Source organism: Dama dama, chromosome X (genome assembly GCF_033118175.1).
Source record: "Dama dama isolate Ldn47 chromosome X, ASM3311817v1, whole genome shotgun sequence".
NCBI classification, from domain to species: domain Eukaryota; kingdom Metazoa; phylum Chordata; class Mammalia; order Artiodactyla; family Cervidae; genus Dama; species Dama dama.
In genome coordinates, this window is record NC_083714.1 from 160,932,415 (window position 1) to 160,954,707 (window position 22,293).

Sequence of the window (22,293 nt, forward strand, 5' to 3'; positions counted from 1 at the left end):
GTGTTGTAACTGGTATTTGCCAAAGGGCATACAACCATGCATCTATGTTTCAAACGAAAGTACTGTTGAATATACATATATAGAAGTACCTTAGTATAAAGAAAAATGCTATGAAGAAATATCTTTTTGAGAAATGCGGCTTCCGTGACAACTTCCACGAAAACAACAAAAATATTTAGAGCTTGTTTATTTATAGTTGACAAAACCTTGGAAGGTGATTACTTGGTGATTTCAGCACCTTGGTAGGTGGATGGATAAACTAACTGTGGTCCAGCCAGTCTGTGTGATGTTATTCACCGAAACAAGGAAACAAGTTATCAAGCCATGAAAACCCATGGAAGAACCTTAAATGCATGTGACTATCACAGGAGACCCCGGTTCAATCCCTGGGTGGCGAAGATCCCCTGGAGAAGGAAATGGCCAACCACTCCAGTGTTCTTGCCTGGAGAATCCCAGGGATGGAGGAGCCAGGTGGGCTACAGTCCATGGGGACGCAAAGAGTCAGACACGACGAAGCCCCTAAACAACACATACACTCACATGTGAAAGAATCGATCCGATAAGGCTGCATACTGCATGATGCAACTCTGTGATACGCTGGAAGACGCAAAACCATGCAGACTGTAAAAACATCGATGCTCGTCAGGGGCTGGGGATGGGGGCGGGTGAACAGGGAGGGCAAGAATTGTGTATGATACTGCAATAATTACACATTTGCCCCAACCCATAGACAGTACATTGGAAAAGACCCTGATGCCGGGAAAGGCTGAGGGCAGGAGGAGAAGGGGACGACAGAGGATGAGATGGTTGGACGGCATCACCGACTCAACGGATGTGAGTTTGAGCAGGCGCCAGGAGACAGTGAAGGACAAGGAAGCCTGGCGTGCTGCGGTCCTTCGGGTCACAAAGAGTCAGGCATGACTGAGCGACTGAAAAACAACAAAATAAAAGGTACGATTCCGATTGTGCACTATAACGACAACTATCTATTTTAAATGGTATTAATGGGGTCGCAAAGAGTTGGACACAACTGAGCGACTGAACTGAACTGAATGGATCAATATTGGCTCATCCGTAGCAACACACGTCCTGTGCTAAGGTGGCCTAGTGGTTGAACTTTTGCCTTCCAATGCCGGGGGGCAGGGGGTGGGGTGTGGGTTCAATCCCTGCTCGGGGAGCTGAGATTCTACATGTCTTTGTGGAAGGATGCATTTGAATCAGTTGTAATGAGGTGAATGAAACTGGAGCCTATTATACAGAGAGAAGTAAGTCAGAAAGAAAAACACCAATACATATATATGGAATTTAGAAAGACGGTAATGATGATCCTATGTGTGAGACAGCAAAAGAGACACAGATGTAAAGAACAGACTTTTGGACTCTGTGGGAGAAGGCGAGGGTGGGATGATCTGAGAGAATAGCGTTGAAACAGGTATATTATCATATGTGAAACAGATCGCCAGTCCAGGATCAATGTATGAGACAGGGTGATCAGGGCTGGTGCCCTGGGATGACCCAGAGGGATGGGATGGGGAGGGAGGTAGGAGGGGGCTTCAGGATGGGGAACACATGTAAATCCATGGCTGATTCATGTCAGTGTGTGGCAAAAACCACTCCAAGATTGTAAAGCCATTAGCCTCCAATTAAAATTTTTAAAAAATGAAAAAGGCAGAAACAATAGCATAACAAATTCAATAAGGACTTTAGAAATGGTCCAATCAAAAAAAAAAAAAAAAAACACAAAACTTAAAAAAGAGAGAATACAGCAAATTGTGTGCAGAAGAAATGAATATAGGAAAGCTCTCTGTACTTTCTGCTCTGTTTTTCTGTAAACTTAAAACTACTATACAAAGAAAAGTAGTCGACTGCGAATTTCCTGGCAGTCCAGGGGTCAGGACTTTATGTTTTCACTGCTGAGGGACCAGGTCTGATCCCTTCCTGGAGAAGGTAATGGCAACCCACTCCAGCATTCTTGCCTGGAGGATTTCATGGACAGGGGAGCGGACTACAGCCCATGGGGTCACAAAGAGTCGGACACAAGTGAGCGAGTAACACTTGGGGAACTGAGATCTTTCAAGCTGCTCGACTTGGTAAAAAAAAAAAAAAAAAAGTAAAAAGAAGCATTAGTACAATAAAAAAACTTTTTTAAAAAATCCTCTGCTAATTTTTAAAAGATGCCTTTCAAATGCCCTGTTGGCTCACACACATCGTCATCCCCCATTCAACCCGTGTTGACAAAAAGCCTCCTGAAAAAGGGATAAAAACCAGAGCATGCAGAGGGTGGGGGATGGCGGACGTTTGATCCCAGAGTCCACTGGTTGACCGCTGCCTTTCCTCAAGGCAGCTACATCCCCCCGTCACAGTTTTCCCTGCAGGCTGTTTTCAAACCCAGACTAACCAGCAGCCGCACTCAGCACACACAATCCTTCTCCTGAAATATATCTCACGTCTTCCCTCATCTTCACACTGCTCCCTAGATATCTCCTCCAAATTCCAATATTTCAAACGACCATGATTTCCTTTGCCCCCATCCATTCTTTCGATCCATCGCCTAGAGTGACAACTTGATCATTTTCATGGAAAGGACCGTATGCCACTGGGCTGGGGTTAAGAATCCCAGAAAATCTAGCTGATGCTCCCACGCGTGGAAACCTGAAGAAGCATTATGTTTCTGATTCTCTTTCAGTTCTTTCTCCCCCTGAGAGAGGCACCCTCGAATCTCATACTATTTAGGTCTTAAACGCCAGAATCTCATTCGAAAAGCCCATTAGCCGTTAGATGTTTCTTGACACTGATCCTATAAAGGTCTAACATATTTCTCGTCTAAAAAAATTCTGCAGTGAAATCTCCTGTGGGAACAAACGCCGCTGTATTATTCTTGCTTTCAGACCCACATGCTGCAAGCCAGAGGTCTGCAAACATTATCTTTCAGAGGTTCTCAAGGTATAATGATACCAATTTATATGGGATGATAGTTCTGAATTACCGGTGGAGGGCTGCAGGAGAGTGTATAAATGAAATGTTTTATTTCCAAAGCTTCCCCACATTCTTCCTGAAAATGAAACAAATACAGAAAACAAGTCATTTTCAAGAGCACTTTGTTATCTAACCGGAGACAGCAAGATTGAGTGTATCAGGGAAAAAAAAAAGGAGGGCTTGCTGACAAGGGTTTGGTCATTTTAAAGCAGAAATCTGGAAGGTGTAAAAATGACGGTCCCTCCTCCCACAAGTGTGAACACAGGTTGAAAGAAGCCTTGGTTCTGGAGAGTTTGTTCCTTCCACTGATTCACGCCACAAGCAAGAGTCATGTCACATTCCGCTGTGATGAGTAAAGTGAGATAGAAGGTGTTCCAGTCCTGGGGAAGAATCCTAGGTCTTGCCTGAGATGGAGTTGCCATCATGGGAGAATTAACTGTTCAGGGTCTGGCCTCCAGGTCCCAAGTCCTGGGTCCCTGGTTTGCTCACTGCGGTCCTTGACCTCTGAGTGGGTGCTGAGAGCGTGCTAAGTCACGTCCAACTCTCTGTGACCTTATGGGCTGCAGCCCTCCAGACTCCTCGGTCCATGGGATTCTCCAGGCAAGAATACTGGAGTGGGTTGCCACGCCCTCCTCCAGGGGATCTTCCCGACCTGGGGATCGAACCCAGGTTTTCCTGCCTTGGCAGGTGCGTTCTTTACCGCTAGCGCCACCCGGGAAGCCCCTCTAAGTTGGAGGTCATAATATATAACGGTAGACGGTTGCCATGAGTGATGACAGAGAACTGCATCGCAAACTCTTAACCCAGGACTCTGAGTACTCAACGCAGCTGACCTCTTCTTACAGTGGAGTTAGAAGTCAGAGTTAAACCATCAGCTTGCCTCACATCAAAACTACAATGAGGTACTACCTCCCACAGGCCACAATGGCCATCATTAAAAAGTCTACAAATGTTAGAGGGGTTGTGGAGAGATGGGAACCCTTCAACGCCGCTGGTGGGAATGTAAGTTGGTGCAGAACAGTACGGAGGTTCCTTTAAAAACTAAAAACAGAGTTCCCGTATGATTCTGCAATCACACGCCTGGGCATATATCCAGAGAAAACCATAATTCAAAAAACATACATGCACCCCAATGCTCACAGCAGCAATATGTGCAATAACCAAGAATGGGAAGCAACCTACATGTCCAGGGAGACAGGAATGGATAAAGAAGAGGAGGAACACATAGAGAATGGAATATTACTCAGCCATAAAAAAGAACAAAATAATGCCACCTGCAGCAACATGAATGGACCTCAAGCTTGCCATACTGAGTGAAGTTAAAGAAAGATCAACATCATATGATATAGCTTTAGGTGGAATGCAAAAAATGATACAAATGAGTTCATCCGTAAAACAGAAATAGACTCACAGACACAGAAAACCCACTTGTAGCTACCAAAGGGTCGGGAGAAGGGATAAATTGTGAATTTGAAATTAAAAGATACACACTACTTTACATGAAGCAGATAAACCGCAAGGACCTACTGTATGGCACAGGGAACTATATTCAATATCTTGTAACCATCTGTAACAGAAAGGAAATCTGAAGAAGTTGTGTGTGTCTCTATAAAACTGAATCACTTTGCTGGATACTCGAGATGCTATAAACCAACAATTACTTCAATAAAAAAATTTTTTTTTAATCAACAAGGCTTGCTAATTCAGCAAATCTGGCTTTTCTCTCGTTTCCTACAAGGTGGGTCGATTCAGGCAAAATATGGAAATAAAAATGCCGTGACGTCACTATGCACCCTTCTGGAAACACCGAGCTCTTTAAGGAAAGGGATTATCTCCTGAAGCAGACGCCCACCATGAATAATTGAGAATTTCCACCTACTCAGTGTAATTCAGGGAACACAGGAAACGCTAAAAAGTTCCCCTAAAACTATTTCAGTAAGTCACTCCTGTGATCAACAGGTCAATGATGGAACGCAAATGTTCCCGAAGAGGGTAGGATCTGAAGATAAATAGGAGAGCAACTACTAATAATTCCAGCAGCTGGTGATGGCTACAACTCTCTGCAGGGCTGGGGGAAACACCAGATATTGTTTCAGGGAGCAAGCTTCACCCTATGGTCTGATGCACCCCTGAATCAGTTGCCTAGAGAGACAAATCATGCTGTCATTGACCCTACAAAGGCAATTCTTCGTTTTCTCGGGTTCCTTCCTGTCTGAGTCCACACTGTCTCCAGGAAATTCATCCTTATCCTGGGTTGCCCCTGGTTGCTATGATTACATGGCGATTTCCTCTCTTAAGCCCATCTCTGCCCTCATCCCAGCTCTACTGTGAGGCGGATCCCCTCCTCCAGCATATGTTCTCCACCACTTGGGATGCTTCCAAGGCTCTGCTTAGCCATCTTCTCCGATTAACAATAAATTCTGTGTTTCTCTCCGCCGCCCCCCACCCCCCCCCCCGCCCCAGGGTGCTGCACTTGCTGAAAATGATCTGAATGACTCCTATCAGTCCTCATTCTCAGCGAGCACACCCGTGTTTTTGCTCACGTACACAACAGCAGCATTACCATGTCTTTTCAGCGGCGTCACACTTGTGAGTCTGGGGGGAAACCGAAGCCAACGTGCCTGTGGGTCGGAGGAAGGCTCTGCGGTTAGTGTCTGTGGCCGTCGCCTCCCCGGGAGGATAAGCGTCACAGAGAACTGGTTGACCTGGGCATTGGGCGCTCAGACAAGCAGGCAGTCGTTTCAAAGGGCAGCTCTCGGAGGGCACACAGGTCTCCCCACGTTTGATGTAGCTATGCCTCTGTATCTGCTGGTCTTCACTGGGTTGCAGAGAAGAAAGCCTGCATCTCGTTTGCTCTGTGCAAACGGCCACCGGTTGAACTTGCCAGGGGAGGTTATCCCGGCTTTGTGATGGAGACTGACATTGCCCACTGGTCCAGGGGCCGCTTTCTATGGTCCAAGCCAGTGCAGAGCTCTAGAAAGGGATCGGCCAGAACTTCTCCAGCCATGGGAGAGATGACCCTTACACTTCCCACCTGAGCTGGGCTGTGAGCAGTGCATGTCCAGAGGCAATGGACAGTGAACGACCAAGGAAACCAAGCTCTTCAGAAGGCTCTTTTTTTATGATGCCCTTCACACTATCCCTATTCATTTTCTTTTCAAACTTTAAACTATTTTATTTTGCATTGTTGTTCAGTCGCTAAGTCATGTCCAACTCTTTGAAACCCCGTGGACTGCAGCACGCCAGGCCTCCCTGTCCATCACCAACTCCCGGAGCTTGCTCAAAGTCATGTCCATTGAGTTGGTGATGCCATCCAACCATCTCATCCTCTGTCATCCACTTCTCCTCCCGCCCTCAATCTTTCCCAGCATCTGGGTCTTTTCTAATGAGTCAGCTCTTCACATCAGGTGGCCAAAGTATGGGAGCATTTGGGGCACAGTCAGTTAACAATGTTGTGATAGTTTCTGGTGAACAGAGAAGGGATTCAATCCCACACACACACACACACACACACACACACATATATACACACATACATGTATCTATTCTCCCCTAAACCCTCCTTTCATCCAGGTTGTCAGATAACATTGACCTACCCATTTTTCTAATCTCAGGACTAGATTTTTTTTTCCCTTTGGCATTGGATTGGACCATCTGTAAAGCTGAGGATACAAAATGGAAAATAATGCCTCTGTTTGCAGACAGCTTTACATTAATCACAGGTTCAATTCCTCCTCACCACTCATTAAAACCTGGACATGCTGGGACTTCCTTGATGGTCCAGTGGCTAAGACACCGCACTCCAAGTGCAGGGGGTCTGGGTTCGATTCCTGGTCAGGGAACTAGATCACACATGCCACAGTTAAGAGTTTGCATGCCACAACCAAAGACCCTACGTGCTACAAAAGAGTTTGCATGCCTTAACAAAAGACCGTGCATGCTACAAGAGTTTGCGTGCCTTAACAAAAGACTCTGCATGCTACAAGAGAGTTTGCATGCCTTAACAAAAGACCCTGCATACTACAAGAGAGTTTGCATGCCACAACAAAAGACCTGGTGCAGTCAGATAAATAAATATGTATTAAAAAAAAAGAAGTGGGTACATTGACTACCATCCCACCAAGGTCCTCTCTTAGGTCCAAGTGACCTCCAGCTCACTGCCTGCAGTTCCTGAAATGTCCATCTAACTCTGGGGTGACATGCTGACTTCACGGGGGACAGCTCAAGCTCTCAGAAGCAATTCAATTCTGTCCCTAAGATCCTGAACACCAAAGCCACGGGCTAGAAGGGCTCTGCAGGAAATGTGAGGTCCAGAGTGAACATTTCAAATAGAAGAGGAAATAGTGACAGTGATGTAAAAACCCACAAGATGGTCCAAATACCTGCCTCCTTTTCCATCACGGACATTTTTTTTTTTCCTCATCCATGACTTTTCTACTCAATATAATGTGGGTATATGTACATTTTCAGCAAACATGCTCCACCCATCTGTGAAAGGGAGAGCAATCATAATAGCAATAGTAATAATAAAAATAATAATAGCAGCTAGCATTGATCGAGCACTTGTTGCATTCCAGGCACTGTGCTGACTCTTTTAAATATGTGATTTCATTTCATCTGATTAATTCAACTCATTCAAGCAGGTGTTAACACATGGACACAGGAGGATGTTTTTTATGTCTGTACTGAATTTGTTACACTGTTGCTTCTGTGTTACTGTTTGGTTTTTTGGCCTGGAGGCATGTGTGATCCTAGCTAGCTCCCTGACCAGGGATTGAACTCTCACCCCGAGCAATGGAACACAAAAATCTTCCCCACTGAAACCCCCCCCCCCCCAGGGGAAGTCCACATGCATGGGAATTATTGCGTTTGACTTTTTGGCAAGCGAGCATTGGGTGTCACGACTCGAAAGCAACAAGTATTCAAATCTGCTCCTCACCCCTAATTTTGATCTCACCTTTCAAATACAGACACTGGTCCTCAGCGGAATACCATGTAAACATTGCTTTCACTCCATCTCTCAGATCCTAGCTTATCTTTTCTTGCTACGCCTAGACATATTTGATGAGCAAATTACATGTGCTCATCGGAAGAGGCTGAGGGAGAAGGCAGTGTTATACAGGGCACCCCTGTGATACCCAACATGCACACCCTATTATTTTCTGCATCTGTTTAATTTTTTCTTTTCTTTTTTTTTCAGTTGGAGGATAATTTGCTTTACAGGTTATTGTACAAGTTTCTGCTGTAGAACAAAGTGAATGAGCCATATGTAAACATATACCCCCTCCCTTGTTATTCTTCCTCCCACACCCCCCATCCCAACTCTCTAGGTCATCCCAGAGCCCCGAGCTGAGCTCCCGGCATTATAAAGCAGCTTCCAACCAGCGCTCTATTTTACACATGGCCGTATATATACATGTCAGTGCCACTCTCTCAAATTGTCCCACCCTCTCCTTCCCCTTCTACATCCACAAGTCTGTTCCCTACATCTCTGTCTCTGTTCCTGCCCTGGAAACAGGCTCAGCAGTATCATTTCTCTAAATTCCATATACATGTGTGTGTGTGTGAGTTAACATACAACTTTTGCTCTTCTCTGGTTGACTTATTGCACTCTGTACGACAGAGTCCAGGTCAATCCACATCCCTACACCTGACTCAAATTCTTTCCTTTTCATGGCTGAGTAATATGCCACTGTATATATATATTTACCACAACTTCGTTATCCATTCATTTGTCTGTGGACATCTAGGTTGCCTCCATGTCCGGGATACTGCAAAGAATACAGACATCTCTAGAGCGTGTGAGACAAAGTCAAGAATGCAGGGATGGATGAACTCTGTCCAGGATACAGGAGCTGGAGGAAAACTGTTGGAGGCCATTGCTCCAAAGAGTCTTAGAGATAAGCCACAGCTGGAGAGGAGGCAAGTCTACTTTCTCAATTAATTCAACAAACTAGAAACCTTTTCTGCTTACAGAGAAGCAGTGTAGGCTAGTGGTGCCCGGGCAGTCTTCCACAAGTCACTGAACCTCTCTAAACGTCACTTCCTCACCCGTAAGGATGATAAACATCTCTTAGAACACCACTGTGAGGCCTCCACTACACTATCCGTGTGAGATGTTGGATAAGTGACTGCTGCTACTGATAAGTCGCTTCAGCCGTGTCCGACTCTGTGTGACCCCGTAGACGGCAGCCCACCAGGCTCCCCCGTCCCTGGGTTTCTCCAGGCAAGAACCCTGGAGTGGGTAGATAAATGACTAGCATATACCAATTTTAGATTTTAGCTATTGTGAGTCAATCAACATTTACTATTCTTGTTGTGATAGTTGTTGTGGTTCTGGAGCCAGAAATTTTATTAATCCTGTTTGACTCAATTGGGCAACTTGATTCCTCGATAATGTATGGTGTTATCTTCTTTAGGGAAATGATTTTGTGGAAGAGTGTTAAAACATACTCCTTTTAATTTGAGATGTAAATTCAACTTAAAATAATATCCAATCAGGGCTCAAGAACATAAAAATTAAGCTTCGGGCTTTGCAAAAAAAAAAAAAAATGGTAACGTGATTACAGAATTTATGAAACCCAGAGGTTAACGATTTATAGGATAAATTAATTTGGAGAATGAAAATCAATATTCTACATAGTGAATTTCTAACTAAACCTTATGGCCAAAAGTCTAGATTAACAGACTTCAACTGTTCCTGTCCCAGGGCTCTCTCCCCGTCTTAACTGCCTGACTCTGTACTGTCTGCATGTCTAACCTGAGGCTGCAAAAACTGAATGTTTCTGAAGAAGATTACTGTTTTGTCACAAATACTGGAAACTCACACAGGAAGGGAAGATAATTTGAAAGCATACATAAATTTTGTACATAAAATTTATGTTTTACATATATATATATATTATGTGCTTACTTGCATGCATGCTAAGTCGTGTCTGACTCTTTGTGACTCTATCGACTGTAGCTCACTAGGCTCCTCTGTCTATGGGATTCTCCAGGCAGGACTGTTGGAGTGAGTTGCCATTCCCTTCTCCAAGGGATCTTCCTGACCCAGAGATCAAACCCATGTCTCTTACACCCTCTGCATCTGCAGGCAGGTTTTTTTTTTTTTATCACTAGTGCCACCTGGGACCATCTCCAGTGGTCATGTACGGATGTGAGAACTGGACTATAAAGAAAGCTGAGCACCAAAGAATGGATGCTTTTGAACTGTGGTATTGGAGAAGACTCTTGAGAGTCCCTTGGGCTGCAGGGAGATCCAACCAGTCCATCCTAAAGGAAATCACTCCTGAATGTTCATTGGAAGGACTGATGCTGAAGCTGAAACTCCAGTCCTTTGGCCACCTGATGCGAAGAGCTGACTCATTGGAAAAGACCCTGATGCTGGGAGGGATTCAGGGCAGGAGGAGAAGGGGACGACAGAGGATGAGATGGTTGGGTGGCATCACCGACCCGATGGACATGGGTTTGGGTAAACTCTGGGAGTTGGTGATAGACAGGGAGGCCTGGTATGCTGCAGTCCATGGGGTCACAAAGAGTTGGACATGACTGAGCATCTGAACTGAACTGATATGTACTATATATATATATAGACACACATATATATGTATATACATATATGTAAGCAGATACATTTTGCTACCCTATCATTTGATTTTCTGATATCCTAATTTATATGAAGCTTTCCAGATGTGCATACCTCCCAGGCATATAAAATCAAGAGTAGATTAATAGAGAAAAATTGCAGTTTGGCAGATAAAAAGATTCATCTGCAGGAACAAACATTGAAAATGAATGCCATTGGTACAGATGGCCAAGAGGCACATGAGAAGATGCTCAACAACACTAATTATCAGAGAGGCACAGATCAACACTCTTCACGACGCATCACCTCACACTGCTCAGAATGGCCACCATCAAGAAGTCCACAAATAACAAATGCTGGAGACAGTGTGGAGTAGAGAACCCTGGTGGTGGGAATGTAAATTGGCTCAGTCACTATGGAGAACAGTATGGATGTTCCTTAAAGAACTTAACATATAGCTACTGTTTGACCCAGCAGTCCCACTCGTGGGGGGATACATCCAGAGAAAACCACAGTTTGAAAAGATACGTACTCCCCAGTGGTCATTTTTGTTTCTTTAGCGGCTCAGTCATGTCTGACTCTTTGCAACCCCAGGGACTGTAGCCCGCCAGGCTCCTCTGTCCCTGGAATTCTCTAGGCAAGAACACTGGAGTGGGTTACCATAGCCCTCCTCCAGGAGATCTTCCGAACCCAAGGATCAAACCCACGTCTTCTGTGCCTCTTGCCCTGGCAGGCAGGTTCTTTACCACTATCTAGGACATGGAGGCTACCCAAATGTCCATCGACAGATGAGAGGACAAAGGAAAGAAGAAGAGGTGGTCCATATATACACAGCAGGAATGGCACTCAGCCACACACACATACAAAAAGACTGAAATAATGCCATTTGCAAGGAACATGGATGGCCCTAGAGATTCTCATACTAAGTGAAGTAAGTCAGACAGAGGAAGACCAGTATCATACAATATCACTTGTACGTGAGGTCTGACAGGGAAAGACCAATATCATGTGATATCACTCATATGTGAGGTCCGACAGGGAAAGACCAATATCATGTGATATCACTTGTACGTGAAATCTACGAAAACGACACAAATGAACTTGTCTAGGAAAACAGGGACAGACTCACTGAAATAGAGGACAGACTTCTGTGTGCCGAGGGGGAGGAGGGGCAGGGGGAGGAACGGGCTGGGAGTTTGGGATCACCAGAGGCAAACTATTTTATATAAGACGGATAAACAAGAAGGCCCTAGTGTACAACAGAGGGATTGTACTCAGTATCCTGTGACAAACCATAATGGGAAAAGACATGAAAAAGAATATATATACAGACACACACACACATATATATATGCAAGTATAACTGCATCAATTTGTTGTACGGCAGAAATTAACCCAATACCATAAATTAACCATACTTCAATAAAAAAACAAATCAGGAAAAGGACAAATAAAAAGGTATGGAGAAGGACTTTATGGAAATAAGTTCCTTGATGACCCAGCTTGCCCCATTTTTCTACTGCTTGGGAGCTAAAAAAAAAAAAAAAAAAAGTCAATCCCTCGTAAAAAAAAAAAAAAAAAAAAAGACTTTCCAAAAATGCCTCAGAGAGTCAGTCCCCTGTAAAGAGACTTTCCTTCCCAAATGCATGATTTGTAGTTCCGTGCGTGCACGCTCAGGCGCGTACACACACACACACATACACACTCACGCAGGTGAGTGTGCATTCTGCCCTGGAGGCATCACCACCCACAACACCTCCGCTGGTCACAACCGCATGCATACGGTCCTGCTCACAGGTTCCCTTTCCTTCAACCCAATCGAAGGGACCGCTCCCTCCTTGATCAGCGATGCCTGACCCAGCCTCGCTCCTATGTGCAACAACTTTTTTTTTTTTTTTGCACACAAGCATCCCCGTGTGGGGTGAGGCATCAAAGAGCAGAAGCATGTCCTCTATTAGGACCCAGAGGCACCCCCTCTATTCCAAAGTCGACAGCAACGCCCTTTCTGGAACTCTCCTCTCTACCCACCACCCCACCCCACCCCGCCCCCTGGCTTAATTAGAAAGCAACACCAAGCAAAAACGCAAAGGCCACGTTGTTGAGACAAGGCAAAATGACTTTTCTCAAAGTCAGCGCTCGAAGCTTCCGAGGTCGGCAAAGACGCTCATTTCTTGTAGCTTTCTCTCTTCCAAGCGCACGGCTTATTTACTTGCCGGAAATCAGATGCATACATGCATAAATAAGGTGGTTGTTACCGATGAGATCTGGCAGGCAGGCGATGGGGTGTTGACAGAGGTAGGTGGCGGGCAATTCTGCCTTCAAATGATCACCGTTAAAAGGCTCAAAATGCCGTAATGCTGCCATTTTCGCTCTCTTCTGGCTATTGTCTTACTTCCGAGTGGAAAAAAAAAAATATTATGACAACAGTGTTCCTTCCCTAACGGTTTTGTGTGAACTGGAAACTTGAACGTGTTGCCCAAATCACAGTCTGTCACGGCCGACTCCCAAGAAGAGTGTGCAGGTGAATGCCACTGAGCGTTCATTTTAAAATCAAAGGAACTGATAAAACAGGCAAACGCCTCCTTAGAGTCGAGGGGTGGGTCTGATGTCAGTGACCTTAATGAATGGAACTTTATGTTAACTGCAGCAAGCACTCGAAAAAACTCCAGAAACAACGGAGTTTTGTTTCGAGTTTTCTTCATCACTCATATCTGGGGTACCCGATGGACAAGATCCATTTTGGAGGGAGAACGGAGTTTGTTTATGGAAACAGGCTACTTGAAGACCTCACCTCTCTTTTCTTCCACTGCTTGGGAGCAAATAAAGTGACTGACACAGTCCTCTGTAAAGAGGCTTTGCTCCCAAATGCTTCCATGCTAACTGAAGAGTATAGAGTCAGGGGCTTCTCTGGTGGCCCAGCGGTCGAGACTCTGCACTTCCAGTGCCAGGGGCATGGGTTCAAAGTCTGGTTGGGGAACTAAGATCCCACATGCTAGGCAGTGTGGTCAAAAATTATTGTTGTTCAGTCGCTCAGTCGTGTCCGACTCTTTTTGTCCCCACGGACTGCATCACGCCAGGCTTCCCTGTCCTTGTCTATCTGAGCAGGCACATATATGTCTGTGTGTGTGTGTCTGGGTGTGCATATTCAACTAAGTCACTTTACTTTATAGCAGAAATTAACACACCATTGTAAATCAGCTATGTGGTGGTTTAGTGGCAAAGTTGTGTCCAACTCTTGAGACCTCATTGACTACAGCACACCAGGCTCCTCTGTCCATGGGATTCTCCAGGCAAGAAAACTGGAGTGGGTTGCCATTTCCTTCCACTTCAATAAAATTAAAATAAATAAAGGTATCCTCCGGTAACACTATCCCATTTATTATTTTCCAGAAGCCTTGCATTTCGAAATCTCGCAGTAAGCTCTCCCAAATGTCCCAACAACACATTTCCTTAAGTTTCTTTGGCACACGTCCTAAAGCTTAGTCTCTATGTTTGGAAACTGAACAGGGGATCTTTTTTTAATCCTGCCTTTTTACTAAATCTATTTGACAGCCGTGGAAGGAAAATTGGACATCGGTGGGTCTGTATTAGTCATTTTGTTACAGGGCACAGGTTGTCATCGCTTCCTAAATGTTTTCTTGAAGTTCTGAAACCTCATTATGTACCTCGCAATTCAGGTAAACAGTGGTCTGTAATGGAAAACAGGTTCATCTCTCTCCTGTCTAGATCTGCTTGAATAAAAAGCCTGCTCATTAGGCAGAGGTTTCTGTAATGCCAGACCCTGTCAAAAGTGCCGGCGAGGATGTTTTCTGCAGTCTCTGTTTCCTGATTATCTGGGTAACCAGAGATGACGGCGATTGCAACAGAGGTCATAGTCTATCTATCATAGAGCTAAGCTGCCATCCCGAGCGTATATCCAAGATTTGATACTCTGGAATCAACTGGTGCATTTCCTTTAAAAAAAAAATTCAGTTTCCACTTTGGGTATTTAGAATCCCACAGAACTTACTGAATTAAAAGCAAATTTTTACAAACTCGGGCTTTTTTTTTTTTTTAGGGTGTGTTACTAAGGATACACAGGAAGAGGAACCTTTTTTACCTTTTTTGTCTGGATTTTGTTTTTAAAAGTCCTTTTTTAAAATTAGCATGAGCACCGTTATATCAACAATTATTTTAAAACATCTTACAGATTAGATTAAGACTTTAAAAATAGAATTTCAACAGCTACAGTTGCATTTTTACTTGGTATCTTTCAAATTTAGGAAGAGAAAGTTAATGCAAAAGGACAAGTGTAAACACGTACCTCTCTCTCTTCCCCTCAGAAAACCTAAAAGTCTTTCGAAAATTCCAAAAGGGAATTTTTCAATAAAGGAGAGTATCAGTGAGAAGATAAGGTCCAATTTGTTGCTTGAGTTGAGTTTTAACGACCGTGTCGTTGATGGCTCGAGAGTCAGAAAGAAAAAGTGCTTGTGGAATATTTAAAATACATTTTCTAAGGTAATCTTACAGGTATGATAAGCAGAGGGGAACTCGTGAAAAATTCAGCCGTTGTAGTTCCTTACTACAGGAGGACGGGGCTTGTGAAATGTTCTGACTCCACTTGATAAATAATAGATTTTTTTTTGTTTAATTTTTTTTTAAAAAAAATGAAAGAAAACTGCCTGACCTCTTTAGGAATCAACGTGTGCGTGCATGCTAAGTCACTTCAGTCGTGTCCGACTCTTGCAACCCCATGGACTGTGGCCCGCCGGGCTCCTCTGTCCGTGGGATTCTATAGGCAAGAATACTGAAGTGGGTTGCCATTCCTTTCTCTAGGGGATCTTCCCAACCCAGGGATCGAATACGTGTCTCTTACGTCTCCTGCATTGGTAGGCAGGTTCTTTATCACTAGCACCACCTGGGAAGCCCTAGGAATCAACACAGTAACTTTAAAAAAAAAAAAGACGCCTTCTTTCAGTACAAACTATCATGCACAAAGTAAGGTATAAAGATGTATCTCACATCATGGGGAATGTATGAAATATTTTATAATAACTATAAATGGAGTATAACCTTTCAAAACTGTCACTGATGACTACATGGTACACTTGCAACTGATATTGTATATCAACTACATTTCAGTAAAAAATAAAATTAAATAAAAAAAAATAATAGAGTTATCCTCTTTCACCCATCCTAGCAACATGTTATCCACGTGTTCCTCCCTCAAAGCTTTGCTGCTGGGGAATTACTTAGGGTTGAAAATCAGACTTGGCAACAGAGCCGCAACTGCCCAAAGGTTTCCCCAGAAAGTGTGTCCTGCTGAAATGGTGAGGCAGGCCACTGGCCATATACGGGGACTGGTCCCTAAACCTCTCCAGAGTCAACTGCACTTCCGTCCAGACATTCATTCATTCCTCCTTCCTCTGGGTCATTTCAAAATCACTTGGAAGAATCTTAACTCCCTTGGTGCTATTCCTCAGTTGCTAAGTCACGTCCAACTCTTTGCAACCCCACGGACTGCAGCATGCCAGGCCTCCCTGTCCATCACCAACACCCTGAGCTTGCTCAGATTCATGTCCATCGAGTCAGTGATGCCACCCAGCCATCTCATCCTCTGTCGTCCCCTTCTCCTCCCGCCTTCAATCTTTCCCAGCATTGGGGTCTTCTCACATAAGTCAGCTCTTTGCATCAGGTGGCCAAAGGATTGGACTTTCAGCTTCAGCATCAGTCCTTCCAATGAACACCCAGGACTGATTTCCTTTAGGACGGACTGGTTGGATCTCCTTGCAGTCCAAGGGACCCTCAAGAGCCTTCACCACAGTTTGAAAGCATCGATTCTTCCACGCTCAGTCTTCTTTATGGTCCAAACCTCGCATCCGTATATGACCACTGGAAAAACCACAGCTTAAGACTGTACAGACCTTAACTCCCTTGGGAACTCCTACATTCCATTAAGCCAAGGTCTTATCATATATTAGGCACACAATGGCATGTATTAAAGGTGATGACCCTTTCCCTGTGTCTTGCTGTGGACTGCACACCATTCTGATGGAAAAGGAACACCGCCCTGACCGCCGACATCACAAAGGGAGGGGACACGTGTGAAGGCAAGAGCAGGTGCAGGGCACGCCCTTCGCAGGCAGAGACCATGATCAGTAGAACACTGCCCACCTCTCAAACTGCACGGTGGTGTTAAGAGTTTCAGGATTTCGGCCACCCTCGTGGACGTTTACTGCCAGCCGCCTCGCATCGGGGCTTCCCTGGGGGCTTAGTGGTACAGGATCCACCTGCTATAAGAGATGTGGGTTCCCATCTCTGGGTCGGGAAGACTCCCCTCGAGGAGGAAATGGCAGCCCACCCCAGTCTTCTGGCCTGGAGAATCCCATGGGCAGAGGAGCCTGGCGGGCTACAGTCAGTCCATGGGGTCACAAAGAGTCCGACAAAGACTTAACATCTAAACATCGACACCAACCCGTTGTGTAGAGTTTACACCGTATGTCTGCGGTCCGTCCTTTCTGGGTCGTAATGACAATACAAGCAACAGCGATCACACAGCTGAGAATTAAGCTGTCCAAGCTCCATAGTGTGGGGTGAGATTGGCCGTGGCGGACCATTAAATAAGAAAGGATCTTTTATGAATATGCTTTTACGGGTATGGAGAAACTCGCAGAGAGGAAAGGTATGTTCTGTATAGTTACGCTGTGTCCAAACATTTAGAAAGAAAACGCCCTAAACTTTAGAGCATTTTAGAGTCTAAAGGACAGAGATCCAGCCTGTCTGCTTGATGGCTTCTAGCTCAGCCTCCCATGGTGCTTGAGGCGTTTCTTTTAAGCCGATACCTCCCTGTCATTTTATTGCACAATCACCCAGACTCCCCTTCTTGGTGAGAGAGAAAGGGTCTTCCTGGAAAGAAGCCATATTCTTCAAAATGCTCAGAGGTATTGAGTTTGTAAAACAACAGAAACATCCTGAGCCATGAATGTAATGGCTTAAGGGGAGGATTTTATTTTGGGGGCAAAAAAAAAAAAAAAAAAAAATCGAAGAACACAACCACCTATTAATATGATACCAGGGTGTACTGTAGATCTCAAAGATTCAAAAAACATGCTTCGTTTTACTCACGACGGGTGAATAGCAGAAAAACACTGGAAGTTAGACTTGTTTTTAATGAGTAAGGGTAGGAATATGTGTTGATGTAATTAAATAAAAAGTAGTCAATACGTGTGATGATACTAGCAAAAGCCTGCTTGCCAGCCAAGACACGTCAGAGAGCTGGATACAAAACTGGATACATTAACATACAACACTCATTAAAGAGATAAAATATTCTACTGGCTCGCACTACGAAGGACTATTCTACTGATTTACACTACTAAGGTGTGGAAAATGTAAACTAATTTACATGCAACATTTTAAGAAGCAAAAATGAAAGAAGGTGGGCTTGTATGAGCTGTATGTCAAAGCCCTGAGTATAATGAATTCTTCTCACCGATCCCATTAGGCAGAATGTTCTGGCTGCCTTTCTTTTTCCCAGTTCGTGTTCATCATTTGACTCACTTGTGCTATCCAGGAGCATTACAGAGAAGGCTAGAAAGAAACTCAGAAGTTGCTTTGTCTGAACTCATCAGTCACAGAGATTTAAGACATCTGTCAAGTTCACACAGATAGGGGAAGAGCTAGAAGCTAGAATAGGGCTGCAGTCACCTTGTCCAAAAGACGATGCTCCTCCCAAGGTTTAAATGAAACGAGACAAAAGTTGTTCTTGTCATCGTCACGGTCGGTGACCCTCACCAGGTTCCGTGTGCTCGTAATGCAAAGCAAGAAAGAAACTCTACAGCCACATTCTAGAGGATCTCCTAAACACCTCGATGAGAAAAACGCTGAATTCAGGGTACAGCAAGGAAACAAAGGATGACAGAAGGGGCAAAAGGGGGAAAAAAAAAAGGAAATGTGGCGAAAATCTTGAGCAGCCTGTTGACGGTGCCGCTGACTCACTTTTGTCCAATTTTGTGCAGAAGGAGCCAACGCCCTGAGCACCCGAGACATGGCTGGAGCACGCAGGGACTGAATGAGAAGTTCAGAACTCTCGGATTTTCGATGCCTCTGATTTACCCACACACTGTGGCCTCCCCTGCACTGTGCAGAAAAGGCCGGAGGCTGCTTAGCTATGCAAGAGAAAAGCGCAGGCGTGCACACTCAGCCGTGTCCAGCTCTGTAACCCTCTGGACTGCAGCCCGCCAGGCTCCTCTGACCACGGGATTTCCCAGGCAAGAATACTGGAGCGGGTTACCATTGCCTCCTCCAGGGGGTTCCTCCTGCTCCAGGGATCAAACCCAGGTCTCCCGTGTCTCCCTGCATCGCAGGCAGATTCTTCAGCCGCTGAGCCATCAGGAAAGTCCCAAGAGAAAGCGCAGTCAACATGACTTCATGTCGAGGTGCAAGGCACAGTTTACACAGAAACCCCTCAGGGACTTCCCTGGAGGTCCGGTGGTAAAGAATCTGCCTTCCGATGCAGGGGACATGCAGGTTTCGATCCCCCGGTTGGGGGACTAAGATCCCACATGCCGTGGAGCAACTCAGGCCACTCGCTGCAACTACTGCGTCTCCACACCCACAACTAGAAAATCCACACACTATAACAACAACGACAAAAAAATCCCAGATGACACAGCTGAGATCGCAAGGGTCACAAGGGAGACCCGATGCAGCCAAGTGAAACACACATTGAAAAAATATCTTCTGGAAAGGAAAAATTCACTAACAAGTCTTTCGGGTTGCTCCGGAAGACAAGCCACGTCTCTCAGGAAATAGGGTAACCCGTTTAGGAAGGAGGGACAGAGAGAGAGCCAGGGAACCCCCGCCATCCTTGTAGAAGCAGCAAGAAAGACACAAGCCGGAGGAGAAGGAGACACAGGGAGGGCTAATAGGATCCCCAGAAGAAGACGACCTCGAGGCCACCGCAGCGAGACGGCCCACAGCGGTAACTGCGAGGCCAGCCTTCTGTCTCCCAAACCTGCCCTGTACCCCACTCTGCCGGAGACAAGGGGCTGCTCAGATTCAACTGCTAAGAGTCAGCGGTGGGAATCCCCCGGTGGTCCAGGGATTAAGAATCCGCCTTCCCGTGCAGGGAGGGGACTCGGGTTCAATCCCTGGCCGGGGAATGAAGATGCCACGTGCCACGGGGCAATGAAGCGGCATGCAGCAACTGCTGACCCCAAGCTCCACACTCCTCGCTCCGAAACGTTCCTGCTGCTGCTGCTAAGTCGCTTCAGTCGTGTCTGATTCTATGCGACCCCACAGACGGCAGCCCACCAGGCTCCCCCGTCCCTGGGATTCTCCAGGCAAGAACACTGGAGTGGGTTGCCATTTCCTTCTCCAGTGCATGAAAGTGAAAAATGAAAGTGAAGTCATTCAGTCGTGTTCGACTCCTCGAGACCCCATGGCCTGCAGCCCACCAGGCTCCTCCATCCATGGGATTTCCCAGGCAAGAGTACTGGACTGGGGTGCCATTGCCCTCTCCGAAAGGTTACTGAAGGCATCGCAATGAGATGCCCGTGACCCTCAATTAGGGAGCAGCCCTCACTCGCCCCAACTGGAGAAAGTCGAGGCACAGCAATGAAGACCCAGAGCAGCCAAAAATTAAAATAAATACATAAAAAGAGCGTAACAGGAGGAATGAATGAATGTTGACTCTTTTTCCTTCATTAATCTCTTTGATCACCAGCCCACAGACCCAGACTCCCTGGCGCTGTATCCATCCGCAAACTCAACCACACCCGGGGTTAAGATGCTTTTAATATGCTGGTTGTGGGATGATCTGAGAAAACAGCATCGAAACATGTATATTATCAAGTGTGAAACAGATCGCCAGTCCAGGTTGGATGCATGAGACAAGTGCTCGGGGCTGGTGCACTGGGATGACCCGGAGGGATGGGATGGGGAGGGAGAAGGGAGGGGGGATCGGGATGGGGAACACATGTAAATCCATGCCTGATTCATGTCAATGTATGGCAAAAACCACTACAATACTGTAAAGTAATTAGCCTCCAACTAATGAAAGTAATTGGGGGAAAAATATATATATATATACTGTTTACCTGTTGTTTGATCCCTGAGTTGCGAAGATCCCCTGGAGGAGGAAATTGGCTACCCACTCCAGTATTCTTGCCTGGAGAATCCCCCGGATGGAGGAGCCTGGTGGGCTACAGTCCATGGAGTCACAAAGAGTCGGACACAACCGAGCGACTGACACTTTCACTTTACCCACCACACTTAGTGTTTGGTGACTTTTTTTTTGGAACACAGAAAACAAAGCAAAAAAAAGAAGCACGTGCTGTCTCTGATGGTATCAGACACACAGGCAGACTCTCAGCAGAAATAAGCTAGGAGGCAGGAAAAGTCGCAGCCACGTCTGACGTGCAGACTGAAGACCTGGGAAGCCCACAGACGGAAGATGCAGGGATACATACCGACGCTCCAATCCATCTCCTCAGCGGCATCCCCATAGGCGCCGTGTTTACTTTTGCCGGCAAACTTCTTCGAAGAGAAGAGAGCCGTGTGCACGTGGAGGAAAGACATGACAAGCAGGAAAGGGGTCTTGGCATTGCTGGAAAAAAAAAAAAAGTCAAGGGCAAAATAAACACCTTGGATGCCGTTTGTTATTGCTGTTTAATTCTGAAAGTGAAAACGCTTATTCCCTTGGTTAAAAAAAAAAAAAAAGAAGGGAAATATCCAGCTTGCAAAAATAAAATCAGACTGTGAGGATTTCCCCCCCTTAGTTAAAAAAAAGAAGAAGGGAAATATCCAGCTTGCAAAAGTGAAAAATCAAACTGTGAGGATTTCCCCCCTGGGTTAAAAAGTGGAAGAGAAATATCCAGCTTTCAAAAATGAAATCCAACCGTGAGGATTTCCCCCCTGGGAACAGAGGTGTCATCAGTGGAGCCTGGGGAATGTAGGCTGGACAGATCGGTCATTCTGCCCTGCTCACATCCTCGGGTGTGATGGACAGCTTGCTCGCTGGGATGAACAAAGATCCCCTGGACACAGGAGAGGCAACCCACTCCAGTATTCTTGCCTGGAGAATCCCATGAACAGAGGAGCCTGGCGAGCTACAGTCCATTGGGTTGCAAGAGTTGGATATGTCTGAGCAACTAAATTACCCACTCTGGTATTCTGGCCTGGAGAATTCCATGGACTGCACAATCCATGGGGCTGCAAAGAGTTGGACAAGACTGAGTGACTCGCACTTTCTTTTAGAAACCTATGCTCAGCTGTCCTTTCAGAGAGATGGCAGGAAAAGACCCTCACAGTCGCATCTCTCTTCCTCTCTATGACCTTGAAAACTAAATGAACAATTGAGCAAGCTGGCAGGAGGGAGTTCTCCCCATAACAGCTTCACTTCATTTTTTTTTTTTATTAACTGAAGCACCTCAGTAAACAACTCTTTTGAAAATTTACTGTGTCCAGCCACGAAGGCTGTGTGAAGAGATAGAACTTTTCAGCTGCTACACGCCCTCTCTCTATTTGTTACAAATACAGAAGGCGGCTCTCTGCACCTTGCCAGCAACCCAGGATCATGTCAATCTCAGAATCACAAATATTTACACTCTGTCCTCAGGCGGGAGTGAAATCCAGGCAGGAAGGCAGCTACAGTGTAATTCTTTTCCTGCCTGGCACAAAGGCCTTGCACAGTTTATTCCTCTTTGGAGAAAGTGTCAATCGTGTCCGACTCTCCGACTCTGCAACCTCAT

At 45.5% G+C, this 22,293-nt stretch overlaps 1 protein-coding gene across 1 annotated transcript in view; it reads right to left on the reverse strand.

Moving 5' to 3' along the window:
- The window catches only part of STS (steroid sulfatase), a 153,551-nt gene that overhangs the window by 42,834 nt on the left and 88,424 nt on the right, over positions 1 to 22,293 (reverse strand). The window contains exon 6 of the mRNA XM_061138059.1: positions 21,013 to 21,149. Within this exon, the coding sequence (XP_060994042.1) occupies positions 21,013 to 21,149 (137 nt within the window). The remainder of the gene's footprint in view (positions 1 to 21,012; positions 21,150 to 22,293) is intronic.